The 24,201-nt window shown below is 45.9% G+C and overlaps 1 protein-coding gene across 1 annotated transcript in view; it reads right to left on the bottom strand.

The window, feature by feature from the left end:
* Rxfp2 (relaxin family peptide receptor 2) overlaps positions 1–16,101 on the bottom strand; it is a 62,060-nt gene extending 45,959 nt beyond the window's left edge. The window contains exons 1-2 of the mRNA XM_036172226.1: positions 15,862–16,101; positions 187–333 (exon numbers count right to left, since the gene is read on the bottom strand). Coding sequence (XP_036028119.1) covers positions 187–333; positions 15,862–15,904 — 190 coding nt within the window. The 5' untranslated portion in view covers positions 15,905–16,101. The remainder of the gene's footprint in view (positions 1–186; positions 334–15,861) is intronic.
* Positions 16,102–24,201: the final 8,100 nt, after the last annotated feature.

Below are 24,201 nucleotides of genomic sequence, written 5' to 3' on the forward strand. Positions count from 1 at the left end.
AGACCATCTTTCTGACTTTAGCAAGCTCTATCTCCTAAAATTCAGGTCATTTGCCCGAACACAATGGCAGTGGTTATCAGAACCACACCTCCCAGTTCGTTACCCTCGCTCACTGGCTGACCCACAGTGTGGGGCGACACACGTGATGAGGTTTGTGGGTGGAGCACAGTAGGGGGCGGGACTCACCACAGCTGTCCTCGTCGGCACCATTCCCACAGTCATCCACACCATCACAGTGAAAGGCTCGGGGCAAGCACTTGGTGAGATTCCCACAAGGAAAATACCCTTTTGGGCACAATGGAGCCACCATACTGCCATCAGCCATTACGAAGTCTACATGAGAGATGGAGACAGGGCGTGTAAGACAAACCACATGTGAACGCCGCTAGGCCTTGCTGGCGCTGTCCTGTTCAATGTGGTAAGAACTCCACGAGGCTGGTTCGTCTGGTGTTGCTGTCATCAATATGGAATAACACCGTCAGTTACCACAATGGAACCTCACCCTAACTATACTGTGGGGGAGGTGAAGACCCATTTTGACTTTTCATTTCAGGGAGGTGAATGCAAAGAAAGCCAAATGTGTGGGCTCCACTATTGCACGGAGTCGGAGAGGTATCTACTGCTTGAGATGGAAGGGTAAAACTGTGCTTAAATAGAGACAAAGACACTGATTTATGCAGCTATTAATCTTTTCATAAGAAGGATTTAAGGGTGACTTAATACATATGCAGAAGGACCATTTAAATGGGAGCTTGAGAGAGTGCCTAACCATCATCAAAATAAGGGGTGACAGCCCTAGCTGTGACCTCCATATTAGGGAGTTACTGAGTACCAGCACTCTGCTGGGTAGTGATCTCAGTTATTCCTTCACTCCCCGAGAGCAGTGTTTCTCAACCTTCCTGGTGCTGAGACCCTTAATACAGCTCCTCACGATGTGCTGACCCCTCAACCATACAATTATTTTCGTTGCTACTTCCTAATTGAAATTTTGCTTCTGTTATGAATCATAATGTAAATATTTGTGTTTCCTGATGCTCTTAGATGACCCCCCACCCCCAGTGAAGGGGTCGTTTGACCTCCCAGAGGGATCTGGACCCATGTGTTGAGAACCACTGCCCTAGTGTGTGGCTGGTGTTATATCTCTCTGCATGTCTTAGCAGTTGGTAAACTCAGCACCTTCCCTGGGGTTGTTGCCTGGGTGACTTGGCTAAAGTCTGGTTCCACCTTCTGGGTCCAGAGGCTACTGATGACCACTTTGCTGGGAAGGACTCCATCCATCCTGGAATCTGCTTTTCCAGTTAAAAATGACCATCTTGGGCAGAGGGCATAACTAACATGAACAAGCGTTGAACCCAAGTCTAGTACAGACAGGAAGTCCAGTGACCATTTGCAAGGTACATGCCAGGGAACAAGGTACACACAACAATCCCAGACATTTAGATCGAACAAACATGCATTCAAGTTTAAGAGCCCACTTTCCAGAAAAATAGACATCTTTTTATACATCGGCTAATAAAATGGTGGAAGTCTTGAGGTCAAGTTGAAACTTCTCAGGTTTTTGAGAATTTTGTACCACATGTTTTGATTACATTCATACCCTCGCCTAGCTCCTTCCGGATTTCCCCTCCCTTCCTACCCACCTCTGTATCCTCTCCATTTAACCCTTCAAGTCCAGTTTGTGCTGCCCATGTACCCTTGGGAGATTTCAAGGGAGGCGAGATAGAATGAAATGGTAGAAAGGGTGACGGGGGGGGGGGGGGGGGGGAGGGAAAATGGAAAATGGGGAAAGCTTAAATGGGGGGGGGGTAGTAGGGCAGGGTAGAGGGGGAAGTATAGGGAGGGATAACTAACACTTGAAGCCCTTTCGAAAGAGTCTATAGAAACCTACTATCAAAATACGTATGTACACACGTATAAAGAGTTGAAATAGTTTACCCTTGACAGCAACGGTACCCCCACTAGACACAACAGGCTAACAAATAAAAAGTCCGATGCTGGAAACTTCACAAACTTAAAGAGCAAGCTGACTCCCAAATTGCTACTGTTCCTATGACTTGTTGAAGAAGGTCTTGGCCAAGTGTTCCCAATGATGATGTCCCCATCATGACCAGGAAGTCATTTGGGTGAGTGAACAGGCTATAGCTGGACTTGCCATCATGAGCATCACCTACTGTGTGCTGGGTATTCCTCACTGAATGTTAGAGGCAATGGAGCCAAAGGTATTATGATCATTATGTAAAGATGTTTTTATGGTCGTCTGGGGGAAACACCACACCCATTTGGCCTTCCAGGAGATGCTGCCTGGCACAGAGATGCATCCAATAAATGTTTTGGAGACTTTCCTGGTCCTCCTTGTTTACAAAGACACATTTATAAACAGGCAGGTGAGCACCCAGCCTGTCTGACTCAGTGCGCACTAAGCTCCCAGGACTGTTGTTGGAGAGGACAGTTGCATGTTGTGAGCTTTAAGCTTGTGAGTCGCTCTGACCCTGGAGATGGAGCAAGTGCACAAAAGCAGGGCAGCTGGTCTTCCCCAGGGACAGTGATGTCATGGAGCACTCTTGGAGTGCTCCCAGATGTGCCTTCTGGAACTTTCCTGATCGAGGAAGCCAATCTAGAATGTGACCCAAGATTGTCGGCTGGGAGTGGGGATGGGGGTGTGGGAGGGAGCGGCAGAAGAAGTGGAGGAGAGAGGCTGACCACAAGTGACTCCCTCCGACTGTTAATTACATCTGTCAGGAGTTTCCCATTCTGTGGTGGCTTCTTCCTGGGACATTTCAAGCATAAACAGGGTATAGAAAGAAAATAATGACTGAGCTTGACTCCTTCCCCTCTGTCTGCTGTCTCTTTCATGTCTGGTATTACTTGGGGGCTCAATTAACTTTTTAAAAAATAAATTTCCATTGAGGCTGAAAAAGGAAAGAGCCCCTTTCAAAATTTATCCTCCCTGAAGTCGTGGGCTCCTGTTTCAGTTCTGATGGAATAAAACCTAGTGTTCTGCATATCCCACTTGTCATTCTGTCCCATAATCATGAAATTTAAATAATAATTAAGAGCCCCTGCTGTGTCTGGCACCTCCTGAGGGAGACCCACTGGACATCTGTGGAGGTGTATTCTGCCGTCTGGCCTCCTGCCATCTGCAGAAGTAGAGCGAGGCAGTTGATTGAAATCCAGGCGTGATTGAAATCCAGTGGAGGCTGCCAACTTCAAAGCAAACTTTGTAGCTTCCAGAAGTTTCCATGGGGCCCTTTGGTCAAACTGACAGCAGAGGGGAGACTGGGCTTGTGAAAGGGAAGTGCTTCCAGGGTCCTGACTCTCTCCAGTCAGGATTCCAGGCGTGGCTGTGTGCTGGCAGCACACAGTGGTTCTGCAGCTGCTTTTTGGAGGCAGCTGGACTGGTGCCCAAGGGTGCTCTTGGTTTCCGGTCAACACTTTTTCCTGGGCTACTAGAGGTGATGTTCGAGAAGGATCTTTTAGGTTTTCCATGTAAGAATCATTGGAGACGGTCGGGTCCCTGTCCTGGTTATTTGACAACAGGAACTGAGAAACTACCTGAGTGAGGTTCTTCTCTGGAAGAACCAGCCTGCCTCCACCTTGGGCTTGAAAGCCATCTTACAGTAAAGACAAACTAGGTTCATCCCTGTTTATGATTAAACCCGTTTCTCAAGGATTGGGCCATATACCCCACCTGTAACCTTAACTACAAATGGTTCTGTACTGCCCGTCCCAGGAATGGCAATCATGTCTTTGTTTCAAAGAGTTGTTTATAACCATCTTGCAACCCTACCTTTGTTTCAAGGGTTATCTGACCCCCCTAGGACTCCCTTGTGATGCCCACCTTGCAGGCATGTCTTTGTTTCAGGAAGGACTAACTTGCTATACTTAGGTTCTGCTCCTGTAACCCTGCCGATTCTGTCTGTCAAATCCCTCATTTGGAAACCCCTACCCTTGAGCTACAAAAGCCTTGTCTTCCTCACATCCAATGCGGACCTCTGGATCCCTGCCTTAGGGGGTGGCAGCCCATGCACACAAATTAAAAAAAGCTTGCTGTAATTAATTGCTTGCTTTCATTAATTTGGCCTCGATGACGTGGGCCCATGGTCTTTCTCCTCCCATCTTTGGGATCAACTCTCCCCACACCAGTGCCACAGAGGACATTCCACAGAGGTGGCTGGCTGAGGTCATTTCCTAGGTAACCTGAATGGTGCTGCTCACCTCCGAGCAGATGACGCTGTCTGTCACGGAGGGAGGTCATGGAGCTGCAGGGATACAGCAGCCATCGCAGACCAAGCCTCTGCCATGCATTTGAGAGCTCTATTGGAACATCCAGGAAATGTTAACTGGTTGCCAGTCAACAAGACAGGCACTGCTGTCCCCTCAGGGCGCTCCATCTGAGTAGAGACAGCAGCTCCCACTCGGTTGGTACAGGTCCTGGAAGCCACCCTATTCCCGGGAAGTTTCAGCACATCTCTAAAAGCACTATTTTGAGTCCAGGCTGACCACAAACTCACAATTCTCCTGCCGCAGCCTCGCAGGTCACTGTGCCTACCTGGCTGTGTTCTGGTGTTTAAATTTTCCATCTTGTTCAGTGTGACTGGAGAGTCTGATTTCTTTCTGAATGCTGCCTGAGAACAATGAACTCAGAGAATGCCCAGGGGGTGGGTGAAGAGGAGCAAGGCAGAGCTTGAAGGTGAGAGACTAGATAAATCCCCAACACAGCATCACTAGGGCCTCTGTCTCCTCTCTTGCTCCTCAGATTCTGAGTCGTGGATTTCCCTGTCTCATAGAACTTTCACTGGCTGTTCTTCCTCTAAACAGGATTCATCCAGATCCCACTACCATTAATTCACAAATTCACCAGCACCCGGGGCTCCTGCCATACACCTGATCGGGGTGCACCTTGCACAAATATAGGATACCCCTCACATAGACTGCCTGTGCTGAGCCATTTGAAGGTCACATGGTCATGGACCAGAGTCAGGGATGATGCTTGATAATGCCTGAAGGATGAGGACTTCCACACTTTCTCCCATGTGGAATAATCCTCTACACTGTGTGACTATATGTCACTGTGATTGGTTTAATAAAAAAGCTGGACGGCCAGTAGGTAGGCAGGATTTTCAGGGCAGAGAGAATGCTGGGGAGAAGGGCAGAGTTGGAGAAGATGCCATGATACACAGAGCAAGCAGGATGGAAAGCATGTACATGAGGCAAACAAGCCTTGGGGCAGCACATAGATTAATAGGAAATGGGTAATTTAAGTTATAAGAGCTAGTTAAGAAATAAGCCTAAACTATCAGCCAGGCATTTATAATTACTATTAACTGTCTGTGTGGTTATTTGGGAAGCTGCTGGTGGGACAGAAAAGTCCACCTACACTCCCAAGTCTATATGCTGCCTCAACATTTCAAATCAATCTACATTAATTACAGCATTTCTTTCCTGTATTTTCAATATCTTTTCCTTATCATGGCTTCCCCTCAACCCTCTGCCACATTAGTCTTACTCAGTCAGTTCTCAGAGACGGGACATAGCTTAGAGATAGAGTGCTCATCCAAGTTCAGTCTCTAGCAAGCAAGCAAGCACGCACGCAGGCACGCACGCACGCACACCTGAACAAACCAGAAAAACCATCAGATCTCATCTTCAAAACAAGTGAACAAACAAACCAGTCCAAATCCTATTGTATCCAGTTGCCTTTGGGGCCAAGACACATTCTTCCTCCCTTTACGACATTTCTCAGAAGAATCACAAAAGCCAAAGTCTCCATGGCCTCCTGCCCTTCTATCTTCAACCCACTGCTACTACTGTTGGCCTGTGGCTCCCCCGGAGTTCTCATCAAGACCAGGAATGTGTGTCTGCCTGCCGGTCCTCATTTCTCCTCCCCCTCCCATCCCATCCCTCCCCCTTTCTCCCTTGCTCCTCCCCCTTTCTTCCCCCATCCCGCCCCCTTTCTCCCTTGCTCCTCCCCCTTTCTCCCCGTCCCTCCCCTTTCTCCTTTGCCCCTCCCCCTTTCTCCCCGTCCCTCCCCCTTTCTCCCTTGCTCCTCCCCCTTTCTCCCCGTCCCTCCCCTTTCTCCTTTGCCCCTCCCCCTTTCTCCCGTCCCTCCCCCTTTCTCCCTTGCTCCTCCCCCTTTCTCCCCGTCCCTCCCCTTTCTCCTTTGCCCCTCCCCCTTTCTCCCCGTCCCTCCCCTTTCTCCTTTGCCCCTCCCCCTTTCTCCCCGTCCCTCCCCTTTCTCCTTTGCCCCTCCCCCTTTCTCCCCGTCCCTCCCCTTTCTCCTTTGCCCCTCCCCCTTTCTCCCCGTCCCTCCCCCTTTCTCCCTTGTCCCTCCCCCTTTCAGGTCCCCCACCTCTCCCTTTTTCTTCTTTATAAGATAAAGTCTCACTATGTAGCTCTGGCTAGCCTCAAACTTTCTCTCTAGACCAGCCTGGCTTTAAACTCACAGAGATCCTCCTGCCTCTGCCTCCCAAGTGCTGGGATTAAAGATGTGTGCCTAATGTCCTTTCCTGCTACCCGTTTTATCCCCCGAAGTGTCTGACAAACTCTACCACAGTCATCAGGGGGATGCTCGCTTCCTTGGCTCTGTGGTCCCTCAATGCCCAGCTCTGCTTCTTCTCCCAGAGCCCCCTCCTGTTCCCTTATCACTTGCTCTTTTGTTTTGTTTTGTTTTGTTTTGTTTTGGTTTGGTTTTTCGAGACAGGGTTTCCCTGTGTAGCTTTGGTGCCTGTCCTGGAACTCACTTGGTAGTCCAGGCTGGCCTCGAACTCACAGAGATCCACCTGCCTCTGCCTCCCGAGTGCTGGGATTAAAGGCGTGCGCCACCACCGCCCGGCCTCTTTTTTTTTTTTTTTTTTCAATTAAAAAAAGAATTTCGGTTCCGAGGCAGCACCCCAAAGGTCACGTGACAGGCATGAGGCCAGAGCTTTCTAGGTTTTTGAAAGTCTTTGAACAACAAATCAAAGAGTTTACCGGAACTTGCAAAGATGATTAATATTTTAGCATTTTAAGGGGTGCTCTAAAATCTGTTACCTTACATTTCATATTGATTTATTAGAAAGAGAGTATTCTATTTTCAACAATTAGAAAGACTCTCCCCAGAGACGACAAGTTCATCCTTCCAAAGGACACACTAACGTTCATGCTGGGGGAGCGGCGGGGGGAGGGGAGGGGCAGGAGGGGATTGTGGGAAGCTCCTTCCTGACAGCCGCAGGGCTTCAGAACACAGAGTTTGGAATGTTGTGTGAGAAAACAGTCTGGAAAAGCGGCTGGAATTCTCTGGGGAGGTCAGGCCTCTTGTTATAACTCAGGCGTATCGTCTCCCCATTTGTCACTTGTCTGGGACTTCGCTTACAAGAGGGGCTTCAGGGGTAAAACTCGTGGACCCTGGTACTCAAATGGCTACGCAAACCGAAAATAAAGGCAATCGACTTGCTTTAGGTCTGTGCCATCATGGCTTGCTTCACGGTAGGTTTCCGAAGTCAGCGATGATCGCTCCTACCAGCTCAACGCTACACTGGGACTGTAAGCCAACGGAGGTAACAGAATGAAGCAGTGTAACAAATACCAGAAAGGGGGTGTGCTACAGTTGTTGCTCTTTATGGATGAGGACTGTGCTGGAATAATCTAACAATGAGAAATGCAAGGTTTCCTCCCACAGCCAGCTGTATATAAACAGCAAACAATTCGGAAGTAAAATGACGAACACAATAATCTTTTACATCATCAGCAGCCTCATACTTAGGCACAAACCCAAAACATGTACAAAGTATTTATGTAAAATCCATGCTATGGTTGAGAAAATCAATGATGTAAATAGTGGAAGGTGACAGAGGGTGAGCAGAGAGAATTTAAGGGCTGGAAGACAGAGAGAAGGCTACAAATGCTGTCTCCAGGGCATAACTCGGTGGTTGCAAAGATGATCTCACAGCAGCTGGGGCGGACTGCCCTGGGCCTGCACAAGACTGGGCCAGTCAACAGTCAATCATGGAATGGGGCGGGGCTCCTGGGGGGCCTTCCTCCCAGCTGAACTGTTGGTGATGGATAGATTCTAGGGTAGGGAGGGTCATTGTTTCCAGTTATGTATTCATCGTGATCCACTGGGCTCCACCAGAGAGTTCCAAAGGCGTGGTCACACGGCTGACTTGGGTTAAAATCAGTGGCCCACGGGACCAAGGAAAAAGGCATGAAAATTGATAAAGGGACCGGAGGAGGAGAGGGCGTCAGATCCCTGAAGCTGGAATTACAGATGGTTGTGAGCCACCATGTAGGTGTTGGGAGCGGAACCCAGGGCCTCTGGAAGAGTAGCAAGTACTCTTAACCCCTAAGCCTTCCCTCCAGCCCTCCTTATAATTTAAAAACAATAGTACACAGTTGGGGGGGGGGGGCTATGAGGTCGTGCAAGCTCCCACATGGCTGGGAATTCTCACGAGAGCACCTGCTTTGGGAAACAGCCTTTCAGCATCTACAGAACCCAAAGCTTTGCACACTGTATGACTCAGGCTCTCTTTTGAGTCCAAAGAAATGCATGCCTGGAGACAACCCCATCCCCATCTTCTTCACAGAGCGTTCTCAGAAGCGGCACTCATTGTGGTCCCCAAATGGCAATGATCTAAATGTCTTTGACAGAGCTGTGTAAAAGACAGGGACAGGATCCCTCAATGACATACTATACCATCTGGGAAAGGAACCAGGGGAAGTGGGAAAGTGATTTCAGGTCCAGCAGAACCACTGGCAACCTTCTTCACTTTTTCTAGCAGGAAAACATTCCTGGAAGTGTGCCATTTTTGGTGGAAAGATACGCGGTTTTAGCATGCACGGTTCGTTGCACTGGAAATACATTTCCCCCCTTTTCCACTTCCTCTTTACTTGACATTCATCTCTGAAGTCACTTCTGGGGAAACCTCCCCAAGCCTCCCAAGACCACTCCAGATCGCGAGCTTCCCCCACAAACCACCTGGAACATCCTTCCATCTTCCCATGGTGATCCTTACAGCCTTGGATTCTAATTGTTTTTTTTTTTTTCCCCACACACAGCACACCATACCTTGTTTGGTGGAAAGAAATTAATTATTCATTTTGACTCTGTGACAAGGAAACTTCTGGATTTCTAGCACATGGTGCATATCTCAGAAATTGTCATCTACACGTGAAATATTCAGGAGTAGGAAGGGGCATTTCCGCAAGCAAGCGACACATACACACAGTTGGCACACACAGGAGGCTGACCCACTCTGGTGTTAGTGACCCCCTGTGCTGTTAGGGATCACACCTTATCTTTCCCAGGAGATGATTTTTAGCTTTGATTACAGCAAGAGCAGCATTTAAAAATGGGAAGGAGGAAGCGGCCATCAAGGAAATGACTTCAATAAGGAAGTCCAGCTTTCGGTCCTGCCTGGGAGGAGGTTTACATCAAGACGCTCTCATTTCCTCTGCACCCGGAAGTCACTCCTCCGAGACCCTCTGACAGAATGGAAGAGAACCTAGGGCTTGCACGTTTTAAAATATTGCACACACTTACAGAAAAGGGATTTGGGCACAGAGACAGCTCCAGCAGGAGAGACACTGTTTTCGGTCTCTGTGGTTGAGACAGAATGACTAAGAGAAACAGTGAGTAGGAGAAATGGTTGGAGATGTAGCTCAATGGTAGAGAGTGGACAGGGCCCTGGGTTCAAACCCCCCTTTTCCCCCTATAAAATAAGAATTGGAATAAAAGCAGCGACCAACCAGATGTTCTCCATCTAAACCGCAATCAAGCAAAATGTAGATAAGAATGACAGGTGAATGACAAAGAGATTCAGGTCCCAGAGCTGAAAGCCCCCCTTTTTTTCTGCCATTTTTATGACATAATTAATGTCTTCTATAGGACAGAATGTTAATTAACATTAAGATTATCATGTAGGTAAACTTGCATATTCAAATTTTGAATTATGCTATCTGCTAAGAGGCTGTACATTGATTGTTAGCATGGGATTAGCAACTCCTTTGCCAAATAATTAATGTGTCTCTATCATCTCCGAATTAAAAATTAAGAAGCCTTACTAGAATTCATGTGATAAATGATCCAGGTGTATTCAATTAGCCATCCAGATACACACAGATTGTATAATGAAAATTATTACATTTTTAAAAAAAAAATGACTTGGGGGTGAAGAGATGGCTCAGTAGTTAAGGGCACTTCCTGCTCTTTCAGAAGACCCCATCAGCTTCCAGCACCCACGTTTTGGCTCACAACCTTCTGTTAACTCCAAATACGTGAGATCTGGCGCCATCTCCTGGCCTCTGTGGGCACTGCATGCATGCAGCCCGTATCCAGGCAAAACACCCATATGCATAAAACAAATTTAAAAAGTTAAATATTTCGACACGCCCCCTACACATCAGAAGGGTGATCTCTGAGATTAGGGGACTACCTCGTGTGCTTCTTCAACTGTGCAGTATCTCAGGCCTCTCCACACCTACTACACCTTTTGGCTCTGGCACCCAGGGGTCTGTTCCTTTAACTTCATTATTGGTAGTTAGTAGAACCTCAGTGATGATTCCAGCGCTGTGGTGACTGAGCATTTGGCACTTGATATGCTGAGAGACAGGGAGCCAGGACTATGACCTCACGTTGTTCAGCCTAAATCTGCCTCCGTGTCAGAGTGCCACCTCGCCTCTCCAGCCCCTCGTCCCAGGAACAGCTCTTCACTCATTGACTTCCAAGCTCTGCTGTGTGCACCCTCTCATGTTCCCATCTTGATACAGCACAGACTGCGCAATCAAAATTAAGAGCACTGGTTGCTCTTGCCAAGGTCCCGAGTTCAGATCCCAACACCCCATGGTGGCTCACAATCATCTTTAACTCTAGTTCTAGGGCATCTGGTGCCCTCTTCTGGCCTTTGTGGCCACTGCATGCATGTGGCGTCTTCTGACTTCCAGGAAAGCACCGGACCCCGCTGTGGGAAAATCCCACATATGCTTCCATACCCTGCCCCATGAAAGTCTTCAATTGTTGGTATGATCAGAGTCTGGGCCAATGATAGCTGGAGAAGTCTGAATGCAGCTGGGCCAGCAGAGGCTGGTACCGGGCCCCTGAGTGGGCCAGGAGAGAACCACTCTGACCCAAAGTTGTGATCTCAATAAAACCCTTCACTCATAGCCAATAGGAAAGCAACTGGGGGGGGGGGGGGCAGGATGAGACAAAAATACCTGAAATTAAAATGAGCTGCCCACGAGCCCACTTGTAGAGAATCAAGAGCAGGAAGACAATTTCTCCAACCTCACACACAAACCCAGGGCCAAGCACAGGGAGAATTCATGTTGAAGTAGAGTATGAAATAGCTTTAAGAAGTAGTTTAAAATCTATATCCTTAAAAAGCCTCCATGAACAGGGGCTGGGGAGATGGGTCAGTGGTTAAGAGCACTGGTTGCTCTTCCAGAGGATGTGAGTTCGATTCCCAGTACCTGAATGGCAGCTCACAACCATTTGTAGCTCCAGTTCCAGGGAATCTGATTCCATTTTCTGGTCTCCATGGGCACTGCACACATAGGGTGTACATACCTGCATTAAGAGCTAAGATATGATGATCATTTGGCTCCGTTTGGGGTTTGCGCCCCAGTCTTAGCCCTCACAATCTTAGTGATGAATGTCGATCATGCCAGGATGCAAGGGGACAGCCACAAACGCCAGGAAGGGAAGTAGAGCTAAACAGGAAGCAGGAAGCTACAGGAAGCCCATGGGGAGGAAGCCCAGCAAAGACCGAGTGATGAGAGGCCAGGAATATTGAAGCAGGGTCTTGCTGAAAGGGATGGGTCCCCCAGTGTAAATGCAGATGCAGATGTGAACGACCTTGACGGATCAGCCCTGGGAGTCAGGCGGATGTGGCAGGGTCTTCAGGGAGCGGAGAAATGGGGGCTGGTGAACAAGACAGCGGGGAAACACAGACATGGAAAACCAGGGAGATTTAAGAGGAAGGAGACCAGGAAGAAAACAGAGAGCTTGGCTGGGGTGGAGACGTGATAGGAAGGGGGCCACAAAGGCAAGCAGAGGGGAAATACACAGAAAGTGAACCCCCGAAGCAGTGACTTCCCCAAATCCCCAACATGCCATGGTGCCCCGTGGTCATAGCACCATGCAGCAGCACGGGCCCCTTCGGTTTTGGTTATTTCTATCAATCTCCTTTCCTCGATTCTCCTCAGCCTCCAGCAACCAGTGCTGTATATCCGAGGAGATTCTCTTAACCTTTACATCAGAGAATGTGCATGCTTTCTCCCTCTGTGTGGAAGATGGATGCTCACACACTCCAAGCATGAGGAGATGTGAAAGACAGGGAAATTCAAATGATCCTGTTTTGGTTGGTGCACTCTGGAGCCATCACACTGGGTCCTGCTGATGTGCACAATCAATGCACATCAGTAAGAAGTAGAGGCCTTTAAAGGACTTGGCTGTAAATAAATAAAAAGTATGTGCGAAATATTTGTTTATTCTGATTCGAACATCGTATCATAGGCACATAGAGATACATCACATGATCCCCTCTCCCTTAAATGGATACAAGTTTTACAAGCCAATTAAAAAGGAGAAGTAAAAAGGAAAGCAAAAAAGCAAAACACAACAAAATCAGAATATTCCTACTTAGGAGTGGGAGCAAAGGGAGCCAGCATCACCAGGACGGAGGCAAGGAGCCAAGTCAGGGATCAGTGGGCAGGAGGAGGAACAGAGAAGAAGGGGGGGGGGGGCAGAGTTCTGTCAGTTGTCACTGAACACGTTTTAATGGCTCTTTTCTTCACAACGTGGCTAATTTCTCAACCGCAGTGTTTTTCTAGCATTAACCTTTCAAATGCCTATTTATCATGTGAATGCAAAATCAATTGTTTTGGGGGGACATTTTATACAAAGACTCTCCAAGGTCCCCTCCCCTGGGAGTATAGCCATGAGAAATTAAAGCACTGTAAATTAAACACACAGAACATTTTTTATTTTCGCATAATTATCCCCGTACCTCCACTAGTATATCTTGTGTAAGACAAACACATTGATTCTGCTTAATCAGCAAGTTCCACATTTACTGAATAAGTAAAACATGAAGTTTGGCGGTACTGGCTCATTCTAAAAGCTCCATGCCTTTATTTTTACATAACGACTTGTTATTAGTTGAATCTTACTTGAGACAGCATTTTTCTGGATTTAAAAAGCATTCGGTTTTTAGTTTTTTGTTTCTTTTTTTTCCAGCATTAGCTGGCTTGCAGCGTCCCGGTTTTGTGTTTGGGGTCCAGGTGGAAGGTGTTTTGAAAGTCTTTGCTACAGCTGGCCATGCTTCTTCACCGTGAGGGAGCACCCGAGCGGGGAGCACCTGAGCGGGGAGCACCTGAGCGAGGCACGCAGAGCGAGTACTTATGAAGTAATGCCCCTGAGAGTGCTTTGACTTTGGGGTCCCAGCTCACCCACCCCAAACAGGCTCTGTTTTTGCCTCAAGCAGGCAAATTTATTTTTCCATTAATGGCGAGAAAGAATTTCAAGAAGATTGGCTTGAAGTACAATTGATTTTCACAGCTAGGCACAGCATGGGTGCAATTGTGTGAAATTAAAATGTACTTGAAGAAGCTCTTCGGTACTCTCAGCGCCCAAGTTAAAAGAACCCTTGGTTTGGAAAGCACCCCTCAAGGCCTAGCTGCAACTTGGCCACTAGGGGGCACTCAAACACTGCTCACCGCAAAATGCCGCCAGGGCTCTGCTTTGCAGGATCCCTTTTATTGACGAGTAGCGAACGATTTTTAGGACATAGCAGTTGGTAGATAGCAAGTAGGAGTCTCCGCACTTGATACTTTAATTTTCTACAGAGGCGCACTGTTTGAGCTTGAAACACTGTTCCTATTCATTCATTAAAATCCTTTTTAAGGTGGTTTGGGTCAGGTTAGCAATAAACCAGAGTGAAATAATTAATGATAAAGTGCACATCATGATAGATGCCTGGAGACAGCTGGTTAAGACAACTTAAGTTGTTGGTTAGGACAGTAAATATAATTTACTTTTTGAGCACTCGAGTGATCGCGGTCCAAAGAGAAAATGATCGTGTAGTTTAAACTGCTCTTTATAAAAAGTGATCACAAATTTAACTCAGGAAAGCAATTTTTATTCTGAGGGAAAAAAAAAAGAGTAATGGCCTTCATTTGGTTATAATAAAGAACCTTACTGTTTTAAATGTCAAGGATTGAATGAGAGAATACAAGAGCTTTTTAGCAATTATAAAACAAATAATTACAGTTTCGTAAGATGCCAGTATTGACTAACACGTTGCACTTGTACTGCTGCTCATGGTAAACATAAAGGTTGATGACGACGGGAGATGAGGAAAAGTATGCAAACTTAGAAAAATAAAATGTATCAGAGAATTGTAATCGATCAATAAACGTTTATTAGGTTTGAGGTCCAAATCTAAAATTAGGCCCTCAGAAACAATCCAAAATGATCTGTTTTAAATTTCTTCTCCTCCCACTACTTTTCAGAGCCGATTGCTACAGTAAATCACTAGCTGAGAGCGGCTTTGGGGTCGGCACACCCAAGCGCACCAGGATGAGGACGTTGGTGGTCATAAGTTCTGAGCATCTAGCGGGGGCTCGTTAGAGTGTGCAAGGACCTTCTCCTTACTCTCCCCTTCTTGGGCATCCTCCAGAATTGAATGGGGACAGAACACGGACGGCCTTCTGAATTTCGATCTTCAACCAAATCAGAGCCCTGTTTCTAAAGTCGTGGTTTCCTGAAAGCTGAATTAATTGCTTCTCGTTAGAGAACAGATTTCTATGTAGGAGAGGTTAAAACACAAAATCCACAGCCGTGCTGTGCACACTGGGGTAGGGCCTTTTACACCTAATGTGAAACAAAGCTTGAGTGTCATTACAAATTCAAAATACGACTGAAATATTTAAAAATCTGTTGGTAGCTGTCCTTAAATACTGCATTTTATGCTCAGAAATTGTGTCTGTGCTCTTAAGCAGTACATTTTACTTAAAGATGAAAACCGTTCACTCGGAATTTGTTTAATTAAATTGAGTAGTAAAAAAAGGTTTTTTTCCCCAGGAATTTCAAATTCTAATATTTATTCTCGAAAGTTTGAAAGAAAAACTATGAATTAACTGAATACATTTTGAGTCAAGTAATAATGAGTTCACTACCATGGGAGTGGATATTGAGTGGAAAATTAGATGTTTACTTCAACTTGAAACAGCTTAGCTGTTCATAGCTCTAAAAGCATGAAACTACTGATTAGGAGGTGAACACTTTACATCAGTTTTTCAAATCTCAGAACTGGTTAAAAAGTTATAAAGAATACACATTTTTATATTTTAATAACTATTTTACATAGGTGAACTCTTAAAGAGGCTTTTTTAAAAATTTGCTTGAGGTTTGCAGTCCCTAGTTTAGATGAACAGAATCAAACACACAGATAAACAACAAACCAAAAAAGAAAAAAAAAAAAAAAAAAGAAAAGCAACCCAGCCACTAACAATTGATTACATGCATTTTATAGGCATATTTCAACAGGTTGGATTTATACCAAACCATCTTTCAGCTTACGAATTTACCCTTCTCTCAGAAGGAAATGCTAAAATACATTTTTTCCCTGCTATAATTGGTATGTCAACATTGATTTTTAAAATACATCTCATCTCCAGTTCTAACAACATGAAAAGTCAAGTTTCTGGGAAGGCGTGTTGCGTTCGAAAATTGTATGGCGCTTCAAGCTCCTAATGATCATTTCTGTGGGACGCACACTGGGGTGTCTGTTTTTCAAACCCTGCATTGAGTCTATTGCAAACATCACAGAACGATTTTCTAATCTTTGGGAATCGTAGTCATGGAAAGTGAGAAAGCAGCAGCCTTACCTTTGACCTCCGTCAGAATGATGATCTGAAGTAGGAGCCACATTGCAATCAATCTGAGCGAGAGAGGGGCCGCCGGTATCAGAGGAAAGAGCAGTAGGCTTGCAGCAGCTGCCTTCTTCGACGTGTCCTCCTTGCTCCTTGGAAGGAGTTCTGATAGAGTCTGGTGCCTCCCATGTGTCTGAGCATGCTCAGCTGAAACTTCCCTGGCATGGAGGGACACGGACGCTTGTCACTGGGGAGCCTGTTGGGTTTTCCCCCCTTGTCCTTACATTTTGCTTGCTTCACTTTATTTTAAACATAGAGTTGTGATCCTGGCCAGTACGTCCATCCTGGTGTAAATAGCACTTTAGCCTTATTAGATAACCAATATTGTAATAGCTTCATGTTTTCCTTCGAAGCACCTGGAACAACTCGTACCCATTCTTAATCTGAACATATGTACGAATCCCCAAGCGTGAAGCAATATAGATCTCCCAAGAACTGCCTGGGGACGCTTTAGAAGCAGTTTTTATGCAAGATGCAAATGAGAAAAAACTCCTTGCTAACACGTACGTGAAGGACACTAGGGACCATGCTGAGGCTTTCAAGTGACATTCAGACAGATGGTAAAGGGTTCCAAGTGTGGCCTTGTGTTCATCAGGTGAAGTAGCCACCTAATACTTCAAACGTTGCTCAGTTTCCTCATAACCACAGTCGGTTTTCAGGCACAGAGGTGCCCGCTTAAACTCAAGTCTGGGTCTCACACCCACTCAAAGCCACGGTGGCGTCTTTCTCATCCACACCCCAAAGCAGCTTTTTAAACAGCGGGCTTCGTGTGAGCTCCGAGTGTAATCCTAAAGAATGTTCCAGAGAGACAAGCAGGATTTCCTTGGCAGAGTATAGATTCTTTATTTTTTCACTAACTGGTCTGTGCAGAAGGGCCGTAGCGCGGATGAGAGCGGACAGTTTGGGACAGGACGCGACCCCTGCTCGCAGCAGCCACCGGCCGTCGGCAGGTGGAGCTGGTCTCACTCTGTCCCTGCAGCCTTTGATAGACTAAGAACTCAAACAGAATTTCAGACACAAAACATTGTATTTATCACATAATGAAGTTAGATCTTGTGCCTTTGAAGAAGTGTGCTACATTCCTTTCGACCCTCTCTAGGTACATTGAAGTCCAGGCTCTTCTGACTTTCAGACAAAAGGAAAAAAGGATCAGAGCCAAGCATGAAAAGAAGTGTGTGAAGGTTTTTCTGATGTTTAAAGAAACTTTTTTTGCTGCTGTCCACTGAACTTGAGGCCTTTTAAGAGAAAACGAAAACGAAAACAACAGCAAAAAAACCCCCCAAAAACCCAAAAAACCAAAAAAAAAAAAAAATCAAAAAACCAAAACCCAAACCAAACCAAACCAAACCAAAACCAAACAAACAAACAAAAAACGAATCACTTAAAAAAAACAAAAAACAAAACAAACAAACAAAGCAAACAAACAAAAAAAAACCCATCACTTAAAAACCAAAAACAAAAAACAAAAACCTCACTGGGCTGATGTGATCACTTGGGATTCGAGTACTGCCAGAATGATGGACGCTGAGATTCGGGTGTTAAAATTTTAATAGCCAGGCGGTGGTGGCACACGCCTTTAATCCCAGCACTCAGGAGGCAGAGCCAGGTGGATCTCTGTGAGTTTGAGGCCAGCCTGGGCTACAGAGTGAGTTCCAGAAAGGCACAAAGCTACACAGAGAAACCCTGTCTCAAAAAAAATTTTAAGCATAAATCTTAAAATTAAGTACCATTAATTGGTCATTACAAGGATATTTGAAGTTTAATAGTAACTGAATTTGCAAAAGCCATTTCTCCTGTATCAGGCTCTTCAGAGGTAATCTTTGAGATATTGACACAGGAAGATGCAGAATTCAGTAAGTATAAATAATACTTAGGAACACCTTCGGCTCATTCCTGACGTGGGAAGGCAGTCAATGCATTTTATCTCTGATGTGTCATGGGTGCCTGACCTGCAACTGTGGAGGTTGAAATGCACACAGGGACATGATACATGTGTGTAAGCAGGGGCGAACGAATCTGGCTTCTCCTTAAAGGCACACTCTGCAAGGAGGTTCCAGGGGGTGCTTCACGCAGAGCTAGAATGGAAGATTTGGCAAACTGCTTCAGAGAAGTACACAAGTACCTTAGTGATCTTCACTTGAGTAGCCTCATCCCCCCCATCCCTCCACCCCCGTTACAATGTCCTGTCCCTAGTGTCTTTTTGATAATAATACTGCAAGAGTTCATGTAAATACATGACAGACTATCCAGTGTATTTTAACTAGGTTCTTACTATTTGCGGGGGGGGGGGGGGTGTTGTGTGCTGAAATTTGAGGTACCTGTCTGGATAAGGGGTTCAGGCTGCCAGTCTCTACTGGAGTAATCTGTGTAGACATTAATAGAGATCACTGTAAATATAACACTCGGTCCTCTTCCTCTGAGGACATTTTACTAATCAGACAAATGAGCTGCCCTATGACATTCCAACACATGCAAGTGATGTCTCTTGATCACCTTTCCTGGTCCTTCATTAGTCTTTCTTTTCTCTTTTATTTGTTCTTTGAGAACTTGGTGCAGTGTAGTTTTGATCATGTCTGTCCCCTTACACTAGCTCCTCCCAGACACACTTCCTTTTCTACTTAGAGCCCAACATTGTGTCCTCTCTTCTCTTCTTTCCTTCCCTTTCCTTCCCTTCCCCTCCCTCCCTCCCTCTCTCCCTCCCTCCCTCCCTCCCTTCCTTCCTTCCTTTCTTTTCTAGACAGTTTCTCTGTGTAGCCTTGGCTGTCCTGGAACTCGCTCTGTAGACCAGGCTGGCCTTGAACTCAGAGATCTGCCTCTGCCTCCCAAGTCTGTGGCGATATATATATATATATCCACATTGCTGTCTGTGGTGATTTGAGTAAAATGGCCCCCACAGGCCCACAAGGAGTGGGACTATTAAGAGGTGTGGTCTTTTTGGAGTAGGTGTGGCCTAATTGGAGAAAGTGTGTCACAGGACATGGGCTTTGAGGTTTCACATGCTCAAGCCAGGCCCAGTGTCCTCTCTTCCCGCTGTCTGCCGTTCTGGATGTGGAACTCTCGGCTACCTCTCCAGGACCATGTTTGCCTGCCCTCTGCCACGCTTCTCACCATGGCAATAATGGACTGAACCTCTGTACTGTAAGCCAGCCTCAGTTATATGTGTTCCTTTATAAGAGTTGCTATGGTCATGGTGTCTCTTCACAGCGATAAAACACTAAGACACTGTTCATCATCAAAGGAAATCTGGACGGGAACCCAAACAGGGCAGGAACCTGGAGGCAGGAGCTGATGCAGAGGCCATGGAGGAGTGCTGCTTACTGGCTTGCTCCTCATGACTTGCTCAGCCTGCTATATCTATCTATCTATCTATCTATCTATCTATCTATCTATCTATCTATCTATTTTGGTGCCTGTCCTGGACTAGCTCTGTAGACCAGTCTGGCCTTGAACTCACAGAGATCCACCTGCCTCTGCCTCCTGAGTGCTGGGATTAAAGGCGTGTGCCGCCACCACTGAGCCTCAGACTGCTTTCTTATAGAACCCAGGACCACCAGCCCAGGGACCACACCACCCACCATGGGCTGGGTCCTCCCCCATCGATCAATGATTAAGAAGATGCCTTACAGCGGATCTTACAGAGGCATTTTCTCAGTTGAGGGATAACTTCAGACACCTCTAGTTTGTGGGTCAACTTGGCACTCAAGAGCAGCCAGCACAGTGGCCATCACTGGGGCGTGGCCAGGGCCACATCCTTGAAACATCTGTCTTCTTTCTTTCTCCCAGTGTCTATGGATTGCTGATAGTTATCCGACTTGGTGTCCAACTCCCGTCTCCATGTGGGATTTTAACTGACTTCTTTGTGGCTTATTAACGCCCCACTCTCTTGTGGGCCACATCTTTTTTATCAATACACCCGTTGGTGGGTGTCTAGGCTGAGTCCCCAACTTAGCTGTTGTGAATAACATAGACGTGGATAGTAACCTGACCTCAGTTCTTTTGAGTCTTTCCTGGGGAGGGGCATGTAGTGTGTTGCTTGGTTTAGACAATTTGCTGAACCATGTGGTAGCAGCCCAGATGAAAAGGGTGCGGCAGGAGAAAGATGCTGCCTTCTTCTCGACTGGCCCTTCCTTTCTCTCTCCAAGCTCAAAAGACTTGCTCTGTTCCTTTTGATTCTTTGGCTGGTATCAGAACCGCTTCTGCCACTGACTGGGAATCATAGGCTCTCCAGGAAACTGCCAGGTTCTCTCTCTCTCTCTCTCTCACTCACTCACTCTTTGCCTGCCTCTGCCTTCTGAGAGCTAGGATTAAAGGTGTGCATCATCATCACCTGGCCTAGTGTTTCCCTTTCTTGATGATGAGATAGTTCAGGATCTTAGTATGGTTTTGATTTGCATCTTCCTGGTGCCTGAAAGATACCAAGCACTTTCTCAGATATTTGATGACCACTAAATACACTATTTGTTGCTTTAGTTTCAAATTCACCAAACTTCAGTTTAATTTTTCGAAAAATGCACCCAGGCAGGCCACTTTCCTCTTCTGTTGGTCAGCAAGCAAGGAGTTTCACAGTCTAAACATCTGTTCTAGAGAGACTGAAACAGCAATGTTCTGCCATATTAGAAGATCGCTTTTCAGTCTGAAGACATGGCTCAGTGGTTAAGAGCACTGGCTGCTCTTACAGAGGACCTGAGTTCGATTCCCAGCACCCACATGGTGGCTCACAACCATCTGTAACTCCAGTTCCAGGGGATCTGATACTGTCTCTAACCTCTGCAGCCATCACACACACACACACACACACACACACACACACACACACACACACAGTGTACACACATGAGTGCAGGAAAAATGCTCACAGACATAAATTAAATAAATCTAAAACCAAACAAAAATAAAATTAAAAAAGAGGATATCTTTTCACATGGTTAGTGGAAGGTAAATTCTCCCCCTGCATCTGAATAAAAAAAAATTAAATCAAGAATAAAACTTACCTAACTATGCTCAGAAAACCTTGGTTTTAATATCATTTCAGAATTGCTTGATGGCTTCATTCTTGGTTGGCTATAATATTCACTAGCTTGCCAAACTGTGTTTTCAATCAAGGTACTTACTAAACTCCCGGTTAGAGTCAGTGTACTATGGTTGTGAAGAGACACCATGACCTAAGCAATTTTTATAAGAGAAAGCATTTAATTGTTTTGTTTGTGAAGCAGGCAGTGGTGGTGCACACCTTTTCTTTTCTTTCTTTTTTTGAAATTAAATTTTTGTTTTTCAAGACGGGGTTTCTCTTTACAGTTCTGGCTGTCCTGGAACTCACTCCATAGACCAGGCAGGCCTCAAACTCACAGAGATCCACCTGGCTCTGCCTCCTGAGTGTTGGGGTGGTGCATGCCTTTGACCCCAGCACTCGGGAGGCAGAGTCAGGCAGATCTCTGTGAGTTCGAGGCCAGCCTGGTCTATGGAGTGAGTTCCAGGATAGCTAGGGCTACATAGAGGAAACCCTCTCTTGAAACACCCCCTCCCCCCAAAAAAATGAAAAAAGAAAGAAAGAGAGAGGTTTAGTCCATTGTCATCATGGCGAGAAGCATGGCAGTGTGTGTAGTGCTGTGGGGGAGAGACAGAGACACATAGACAGAGACAAAGAGACAGAGACAGTGACACAGACACACAGAGACAGAGAGGAAGGGAAACTGGGTCTGCCACGGGCATTTGAAACCTCAAAGCTACCCCCAGTGACACATTTCCTCCACAAGGTCACACCTCCTAATCCTGCTAAACACTTCACACGGTTGCCCTTCCTGTGGCCAAGCATTCAACACACGAGCCTAGGGGGGGTATTCTCATTCAAACTGCCACACAACTGCCACACTCCCACTGTACCCCACACAACCGCCACACTCCCACTGCACCCCACACAACCGCCACACTCCCACTGCACCCCACACAACCGCCACACTCCCACTGTACCCCACACAACCGCCACACTCCCACTGTACCTGAGGATGGTAGAGACATAGGAACACCCCTCCTCTCTACAGAGTCTGTTGTGGGATATTTGTACACTGTGTGAAGATGTGTCATTGTGATTGGTTTAATAAAAAGTTGAACCACCAATAGCTAGGCAGAAGAGGTTAGGTGGGACTTCCAGGCAGAGAGAGGAACTTGGGATGGATCTAGGCATGTGTGGGGGACTCCAGCGAGACACCTAGGAAGTCAGATGTAGTAAGGAGGGGAGGTACCGAGCCACACTGCAGAACGTACATTAATATAAAATGGTTAATTTAAGTCTTAGGAGCTAGTTGGGAACAAACCTAAGCTAAAGGCCAAGCTTTCATAATTAATAATAAGTCTCCGTGACATTATTTAGGGGCTGGAGGTCCAAAACAGTCCAATGAGGGATTACTCTAAGATTCTACTGATTTTTATCCACAAATTCAATCCATTACCAATTTAATGTCATTTTCTGTTTGTAGGGTAAAGAGCATCTTAATATCCCATGCATAATTACATAAATAGGCAAGACTTTTCCTCAAAAAGATGAATTTATGTAATAACAAACACTAGAAATCAAAGCTTACAGTAGCAAGCCAAGAGTGACAGTGTTCTCCTGGGAAATTTACTTATCAAAATTTTATGGGAAAAACCTAAGTAATTCTGCTGTAGAATCATGGTGTCTTGATTATAACTATATGTTAGCTTCTCAAGGTGGGGTCATGAATTAATTCATTAGTCACTAGTACTGGTGTTTTATATAAGCCTCTTAGAAGTGACCACAGACTCACAGGCACCCCTCAGAAGAAATGCCGAGTCACATGGTTCCGCCAGCCTTTTGTGTCCCCTAGTTGAGCAAATCAGTCACCTACTCTTGTACAGTCAAGAAAATCTGAGCTCACACCTGCTGTCCTAAATCTAAAATATTTTAAGTCAGGCTCCATTTATCCAGAATCGTCACTCTTGGTAAGAGCTGCTACCAGGAGCACAGAGCCAGAGCAAAAACTGTTACCCAGGCATCCACTGCTGGTGAATGGTAGATTAGATAGTCTTTTTTTTTTTTTTTTTTTTTTTTTTTTTTGAGACAGGGTCTCTCTGTGTAACAGCCCTGCCTGTCCTGGAACTCTCTCTGTAGACCAGGCTGGCCTCGAACTCACAGAGATCCACCTGCCTCTGCCTCCCAAGTGCTGTGCGCCACCACCTCCCTCCCACCTGTAGGTTAGGTATTCTAAAAGGCCTTTGTACTTCAAGACAACAGCATCTACATTAAGGAAATCGGATTGCCTTTCTGGAGACTTCAAAACAAGGAATTTAAGTCTAGAGGGAAAGAATGTTAACAGAGCATAGTAACAATGTAAAAGCTTAGGTGGTGTGATAAGTACGTGGGGACACTAGAATTGCCTTGTCCAGCCCTCAAGTCACTGGCAGGTTCTGAGAGCTCACCCACGGCCCCTTTGGACTGAAAGGTGGAGACTGCAGCAGCGGAGGCCACAAGACATGCAAAAACTCTGGGAAAACACTCTCAAACTAGCCTTCCATGGTTTACTCACATTAATGTCAGACAAATACTAGCTCACTGTCAAATGTCAATTAAACACACGTGGGTAAGAATCAACAGAAACAACAAAAACAGGTTTGCGCCCTGAACACGTCAGTTACTGACATGATCAGTTCTGGAGTATTAAATGCCCTCAAAGGAGGCCTAGATGGAGTCACAGGGAGAGGAAGAAATAATCCACCTTCCGAAAGAAACACAGAGAGTTTGGAGAGGTGGCTCAGCAGTTAAGAACACTGGCTGCTCTTCCAGAGGATGCGGGTTCAATTCCAGCACCCACATGGGGGCTCAGAACTGTAACTGCAGCTCTAGGGAACCTGATGGCCCCTTCTGGCCTCTGTGGGTACTGCACATGCATGGTGCACAGACAGACAGACAGGCAAGCACTCATACACAAAAAGTAAAAATAAGTAAATCTTTAAAAAAGAACCACAGAGATGTTAAGAAATGAACAGTATATTTCTGAGTATATTAACTCAATCAACAGACCATGCAGTGTGGAGAGAAAAAATGTAAATTTTCAACAGCTAGCTAATCAAAGTGCCTAAGAGAGAAATCAATTAAAATGAAGAAGAGATAATATTGGAGAAGCTTAGAGTGTCTAGAACCAATAAAATACAGGGGTTTGTGAATATGCAAACAACTAGGAAGGTTAAATAAATGTAAGTACACCGGAGACAATTGTTTTTGAAATTCTGGCTTTGTAAAAAGATAGATGTTTAGGAAGGCCCAAAGTCTCATGTATGCAG

Source organism: Onychomys torridus, chromosome 22 (genome assembly GCF_903995425.1).
Source record: "Onychomys torridus chromosome 22, mOncTor1.1, whole genome shotgun sequence".
Classification (NCBI taxonomy): Eukaryota; Metazoa; Chordata; class Mammalia; order Rodentia; family Cricetidae; genus Onychomys; species Onychomys torridus.